Below are 7,173 nucleotides of genomic sequence, written 5' to 3' on the forward strand. Positions count from 1 at the left end.
ATAAATTAAGACTTTATTCGTTTAAAAGTTTTAAGGGTCCTGATTTGTGAATTTTTGTGACACAGCCAGGCTCTGCCTGTTTCCAAGGTTTGTGATTAGTTTTTTTTATCCTTCAAAAGAAAGAAAACTCAGAAGAAAAAAATTCAAGAGTTTACTCCAGACTCCTTGGGAGGGCTTTGAAGCTGCAGCTACCCTTAGATTATTAAATAGGATTAAAAAAAGATCTGAAATAAACTGAGTTTTATATATAAAAGAGGAGGAACTTGGACCCATGACTTTATTATTTCTGAAAGCTCAACCTCAGCCCTGATTGTCCAAGACTAGTTTTGTTTAGAGGGCTTGTTCCATCAGCTGCAGGATCTCTGCCCTCCACATGAACTCCAACTACCTAAAAAGGGGCCAAACCTGGAAAACCACTTTCTCTTCAGCAGTCAATATAGCATCTATCACTCACCCAAGATTTCTGCTTTGCAAAAAGTAAAAGATCCACACAAACAAGGCAGCCTTGATAGACAGCTTACGGCATGTAACAATCTTCGTTATTCATTTTTAGTGTTTTTTTTATATGACTGTAGAAACCTTCCAGCAGAACAAGGCTTTTTGACCTCTGACCTCCAATAAAGGGTTGCAGGGCATCTCAACCACTATCGATGTATTGCATTTACTGCAGACCCCGTGGGTCGCAGTAAAGGCCAAGTATCACGGAGTTGTTGGTCACATCTCAACTGCTGGATGAATTGTAATGAAGCGTAAACATTCATGATCTCCGGCTGGTGATTCTCTCTCTTTTCCTCCAGCGCCGCCCTGTGTGTTTTGGATTAAAATGTCTCTCAGCTGTTGACCGGATTGCATTGAAATCTGCTTCTGACATTCGTGGATGAAAAATTTTAGCAACTTTGACAAGCGCCTGGAGAAAGCGTACCTTAATTTGAAGTGTTTCAGCTCTTTACTTGCCCACAGCGCACATTCAGCCGCCTCCTGCCTCTCATCTGATTAGTGGTCTGTATGTGTCGGGGAACACTGAAGTTGGCTCGGTAATAAGCATTATAAGGCGGTCTGCCGGAGCCCAGTCTGGCTGTGGGAGGGGTCTGCCAAACCTTTCCCTCTAATTGACCAGGGAGCAGAATCAGTCGGGGGAAGCGAGCGGCCACAGACGGAGAGAGAGGTACTCAGCAGACCGCATGTTGGTGCTTAATAGCGTATAATTGGAACACATTACCTGGAATTAGATTTATTAGGCGTCGCATGGTTACTAAGTGTTTTGGGAAAGCGATTTGAAAGCCAGAAAAAAGCAAAAGCTTAAGTGTTGGTAAGCAGTGTAGCTATTTTATTGCCTGTAATTTTACTGTCTGACGCTGAATTATTCTTTAGACTTCCTTCGCTACACTTTAAAATGCGTGCATGCCCACGGGTGAGAGAAGCGCAGCCTATAGATTTTCCTTGTAAATAATGAAAGTTCAGCGAGTTTAAACATCTTACTGTTTTCTTTTGCGTGTGCGTGTGTGTTTCACTTCCACAGACGGACGCATGGGCTCGATAAAACGGGAAACCCAGCCCATGCCCAAATGGCTGATCTGGAACTGTTTTACTTTGATCAGCCGGATCCCAGAGACGTCTCCCTGGTTTTAGATGAAGAAAGTATCGGTGACAGCGGTGAAAAGTCACTTCATCCCGGCGGAGGAGAGTGTTCAGCACCATGGACAGAGATCAGGGGAGCTCCGCGTCCGGAGGAGGAAACGGAAACATCTTTTACTTGCAAACACCAACATGATGAAGATGCTGATGATGTCCAGCTGATAGGTGCGAGTCCAGAAACCTGCAGATCCTCGAGTGAACTGTACGAGGAGGAGGAGGTAATGGAGGAAGCGGAGGAGGACATCCCGGAACTTTACTTGCTGTCCGACGACGACCTCTCCTCTGAGGACTCGGGGAAGTCTGTGGATTACGGCTTCATCATCGCCGTGACTTGTCTGGTAACTGGCATCTCTCTGGTCGCCATAGCTTACACGGTCCCCAGGGACGTCCGGGTGGACCCGGACACTGTGACCGCCCGGGAGATGGAGCGTCTAGAGAGGGAGAAAGCCAGAGTGGGAGCCCATCTGGACCGGTGTGTCATAGCGGGACTGTGTCTGCTCACCCTCGGGGGCGTGCTGCTGTCCACGCTGCTCATGATCTCCATGTGGAAAGGGGAGATGATGAGGAGGAAAGCCTTCGCCTATTCCAAACACGCAGCAAAGTTGTACGGATCCATCAGTTTGAGAGCTGGCTCCAGCCCCACTCGGGAATCCTGCTCACATTTGTCAGTGGCTGACGAGGATTTAGAAGTGCTCAGCTGAAATTATGGACAGGACAAGCGGAAAAGACTCAGAAAGTGCTTAGAAAATCCTGTCAGAGCTGTCCTATAATCGGCAGGTTTAATGCCTTTTTCATTTCTAACAGCTAATGCTAGTATTTTGGTTAATAGATAGACTTCTTTTGAAAGGATAGGCTTGCATTTTTTCACGTCTGTTGTAATACAGTCCTCCGCATATGGGAGTTATTGGTTGCTGTTATTGTCCCTTCAGCTCATCCAATCTCAGTACAGATGATAGGGGCCACAATCCACAATCCTCTTTCTGGGTAGATGCAGAAATATATATATATATAAAAATAAGGCTAAATATAGTAGTTTGATTTGGTTGAATACAGCCCAAAAGAACAGAGCTATTGAAGAACTCACAGGGCTATTTGATAGCAGTAAGTTGCTTTAGGTACGGTGAAGCATGAAATACAGTCAGGAAGCCCAGGCTGTGCAACAGATGCACTGAATGTGCCAAAACCAAAACACTGCACAGCAGGTTTCTAAAACACTGAAAGCTGGAAAGCTATAATGGTGGCTATCATTTTCTCATTTGTGTTTTCAGTTGTGCAGGAAATACCAAAAAATAAATAAGTGGTCACATCACAAGTGAGCATTCGATTTAATGAAATGGGCCTCCTCAGTTTTCTTGAACGCCTCTGTGAGCACTAATATGTTACCCCAGTCAAAACAAGCATCACTCTTTGTGTTTTTATCCATCCGCTGAAGCGAAAACACAGTGAGGGAAACTTGATTTTTGTTATGGTCAGTTTAGACTGCTGAAGCCTGATGTCAGCTTCCATTACTCATGTGTGAAAAGGGATTGTGGTTTTAGTCCACCATCACTCAGATTAGGAACAGTTACAGCAAACAAAGACATGTTTTCGTGCACCCAGTATGTGTGCATGCTAGTGTTGTGTTAAGATAGACTTGAGCAAATGTCAATCTATTCTTTGGGTATGTATAGACGGTGATGTGCCATATAAACACCGAGACTTCTGAGGCTAAAACCACGATGTATTCTTTCCTGAAATAAATATTTTGTTTACATTGGAGGTACCGTAGGTGGCTTTCCTTGTGAGGATCTCTGACCTAACTTGTTGTTTACCACTGCATCCGCTGCTGCTAATGATGCTGCAACTTCAGGAAACACTAAATGCCAGCACATACTTGTGTGTTGAAAAGCCTGTATGCTGTAGCTGCAAACCTGAACCAGGAGTGGTGTCGTGCTCTAAAGATCTGTAGCCTTCAGTTTCCACCTTGTCAGCAACAGAACCCTGCTGAATTACAACTAACAAAGCTGTGCAGAGCAGGCTTAGAAAAATAACAATAGCATGAGTCCATGTTGGAAATTCTGTTTGACATAAATGTGGCTTGGTGAAGCGATGCTTGTATTTGCTCAGATTTGTTGAGACGCAAATAGTAATACCACAGGAGGTGTAATTAGATTTTGTGGTTGAGCACCGATGTCGGGGAAGCTCAGTGTACGCCGGATACACTTGGGGGTTTTGACTGCAGATGTTCAAACGCTGACAGAAAAAGACAGAAAGAGAATCAACAAACCCCTGGGGGAAAAGCTCTCCTGGTAATTGGAGTTACTTAATTGCTCATGGGAGGCATGTGAATCAGTGAAAAATAAAACAACCCCAGAGCATTTCAACAGCTATCTCAATCAAGCCGCTTATCAAAAGAACCAAACCATTCCAGCTGCAATATTAGAGTGAAATGTCACATTGCATTGAAAGGGGAGGAAGCGAAGAATCGCCCGCTCTCACAAAAGAAGCTGCGAACAAACAATTTTATCCCCTGCTTGGGGTGTGCAGACATGTGTGCTGTGCAATAATTGGAAGTGCTTATGGCTGGCAGGATTACATTATCCTCCACATGACCTTCTTTCTCTCACCTCGTTAATGTAATTAAATAGGTGCAATCCGCTGACCTGTGTATGAAATATTAAGTCGATTTCTGATGCTAATCTGTCCTTATTTAATGTAGCATCCCGAGGAGTAGTTGGGTACCCGTTGGGTGACGCTTTCTTGAATTTAGAAGGGAGAGAAATGCTTTTCTTAGATGCTTTTATTTTGGGATGAAGTGTTGAGAATCTTTTACTTTTCCCAAGCTTCTCTTATCTGCAGCAGCGGACTATTTCTCACGTTTTCCGCGGATTGCCTTTTTCCATAGCTTTCATATAACAGCTGTGAGCTTGTTGCATTAAATGTGTGGGAGAGAGTGGTATTGCATAGTAAGAGAGTCAGTATTCACAGTAGTGGAAACATGAAAGTCAGACTCCTAAATCAACGCAACCTGCAAAGCACTCAGCCCTATTGGGGCTGGCGTCTGCAGAGATATTAGTCTTTCCAGCCCTTGTTCATTAGAAATTCTCCCAGTTGGTATACTTATTTTGAGATTTGTCTACGAGCATGCAGAAAATGTCTAATTTTAACATCAAATTATCTATGTATATGGGAATTAGAGACAATAAAATGTCCCACCAGTAATAAAGTTATGTTTTTTTCCAGCTTTAAGTAGCTTTGAGTTATTTTTTTTCCCCCTTTAAAGTATTTGAAAACCTGGTAATAGAAGGTCCACATTAGTCATAGTTTATTTAATTCCACTGCCTCCAAGGCCAAGAATAAAGACTCGTGCTTACCTTTAAAAAGTCTTTAATACACTGAGTAATATTTGTGACTCCAAGTGCAACAAAAACAGTCAAATTCATTGTTAATGGAAACCCACAAACTATTCATAAATCCATGAAAGGTTGTGTCATTTCCAGCATGTCTGCATTTCCGGAGAAAGACATAATTATAGTCGTTCAGCTAAATTCCACTCCTGGTCATCCACACCCACCTTCACAATTAATTGCTTCCATGAAAGAACTCATTTGTGTAATGCAATGATGACATGCAAACGTTCAACACTTGGTGAACACTTCTGTACAGCTGTGCGGACGTGGTTTGATCAGGGTGTGACTGCCATTGGCGTTTTCTAGATAACAATCTAGTGATTTTTAAGGATTTCATGACATTGTAGAGGTGTTTATAAGGTTATGATATGTTCAGTCAAGCAAAGACAATTATTTCACAACCCAGAGTTTACCCCCAACAACTAATGGGAGTACAACCGGGAGCTGGAATAAAGTTACAGCAACATATGTTCAGAAATGATCCAGAAGACCTTTTATTTTACTTACTTTTCTCCAAGTCCTCCTCCCCATTTTTATCATATTTTACAGTCATATAAAAGTTACATTTCTTCATAACTGCTGAAACAACTTAATTATATTATTTCAACTGGTAACATGCGATTTAATAAAGTTTAGTTCAACCCAAATGACTTAAGTGACACACAGCGCACCACCACTAAAGCAGAAAGCTGAGTGAGAATCATTAAAAAATTGCATTAACTACAACTCAAATACCCTTTAAACTGTGTGCAGACGATAATGCTATCCTGCATTTCTGATCGTCTGTTGTATTAGGCGTTCACCACAGAGCATTATGCTAATTTGTTTTGTTCTTGCAGCCACTTATTGACCTCCATATGCATCCATGTGAACTTGCATAAGTTCACGTGTTTACGTAACTGTCCCAAATGAAAGCTTTGTTTCATGTTTGAGCTGTTGTGAGCAGTCCAGGCAAACTTACAGCCAAATAACATCCAAATAAATGCCAAAAACTGCAGTTCCTCTAACGGCCACTTGAAGCTGGCTCAATTCAGTCAATCAGAATAGACTCCCATATTAAAATGTCTCAATTTGGCGCTGCTTGAGTTGGTGAACCTTATGTTGAAGGGCCGCAGGGGCTTGGGTGCAAGTGTCACCTACTTTGTTCTGGTGAAGGCAAAGAATATTTTTTGATGGATGCAGACATCTTTATTTACAGTCTCTGTGGAAAATGTGCATGGCTTTGTTTTGGAAGGCTGGCAATAAGAGAGGATTTTTTTTTTAATGCAGCAACCCCCAACTGACTTTGATCTATTTTGTTCTTTCTTGGGGGGGAATAGGGGAAGGAAGATGGGTTACTCTTCACCAGACCTTTCCAGTGAAACTTTCTTTTAACTGTCAAAACTTTCAAGCAGACAAGTCTAACCTGAGGTGATGGGAGCTGATCGGTTTGATGTGGGTGTTGGGTCAGCCAGCTTATTTTACACGGCATTTATAGCAAATTACTCTTACGTTGGATAATGAATCATTTTAATCAACAGATAAATCTCTAAATATTTGTTAACTATGATGCGAGCTGCACTTGTGAATTCGTATTGGCGTTTTTATTTTTCCAGCTCATTTCAAGCCATCAAGAAAGGCTGAGAGAAACACAAATACAGACGTCTCTCGTGTGAAATAACCGCTCTGGTTTTAACTCAGGCTCATAAGAAATTACAGCCTGCTCATGTTGAAGGTGTGCACGAGAAGGGTTAAAGCGCCTTGTTTCTTCCACAGGCACATTACTACTGATGTAAAGGAGCTGGGACACTGCAACAGCTTTAATTGGTGTCTGTGTTTGTTTGTTTATTTATTTATTTCTCTCGCTCTCTTTTTTTTTTTGCCAGGGGACTCTCCAGACACAAAATCAAACCTGCAATAAAAAAAGCAAACAAAAAAATCACACATATTCACACACACACTGGAAAGGATCCCACAAACACCACCAGTAGCTGGGCTTGTGTGTAAAACGTACACCCCTAAGGACTTCCCAGCAGATGGACGGACAAACACTCTCATGCAGTGCATGCACATTCATGCACGTACATTCATAGCCCCTGGTCCTCGTCCCCCTATTTTTCATGAATGGAGTTAGTCAGAGTAATCATTCAGGGCAGCTGGCAGCAGGAAA

The 7,173-nt window shown here is 42.4% G+C and overlaps 1 protein-coding gene across 2 annotated transcripts; it reads left to right on the top strand.

Annotated features, from left to right (window-relative positions):
- The first annotated feature begins 1,090 nt into the window (after positions 1-1,090).
- On the top strand, positions 1,091-3,393 carry LOC101483447 (transmembrane protein 74). Of its 2 annotated transcripts, none has more exons than XM_004569247.3 (2): positions 1,091-1,165; positions 1,520-3,393. In XM_004569247.3, exon 2 carries the CDS (start codon positions 1,566-1,568, stop codon positions 2,334-2,336), a length of 771 nt encoding a protein of 256 aa, XP_004569304.1. In that variant the 5' UTR covers positions 1,091-1,165; positions 1,520-1,565; the 3' UTR covers positions 2,337-3,393. The 2 variants fall into 2 exon arrangements, with proteins under 2 accessions (XP_004569304.1, XP_012779590.1); XM_012924136.2 differs by having other exon boundaries at positions 1,142-1,309.
- The last annotated feature ends 3,780 nt before the right edge of the window (positions 3,394-7,173 follow it).

Source organism: Maylandia zebra, linkage group LG22, assembly GCF_041146795.1.
Source record: "Maylandia zebra isolate NMK-2024a linkage group LG22, Mzebra_GT3a, whole genome shotgun sequence".
Taxonomy (NCBI): domain Eukaryota; kingdom Metazoa; phylum Chordata; class Actinopteri; order Cichliformes; family Cichlidae; genus Maylandia; species Maylandia zebra.

Bases quoted from the DNA above. Each gene is read 5' to 3' on its own strand.
- LOC101483447 (XM_004569247.3), top strand. From the start codon at position 1,566: ATGGCTGATCTGGAACTGTTTTACTTTGATCAGCCGGATCCCAGAGAC.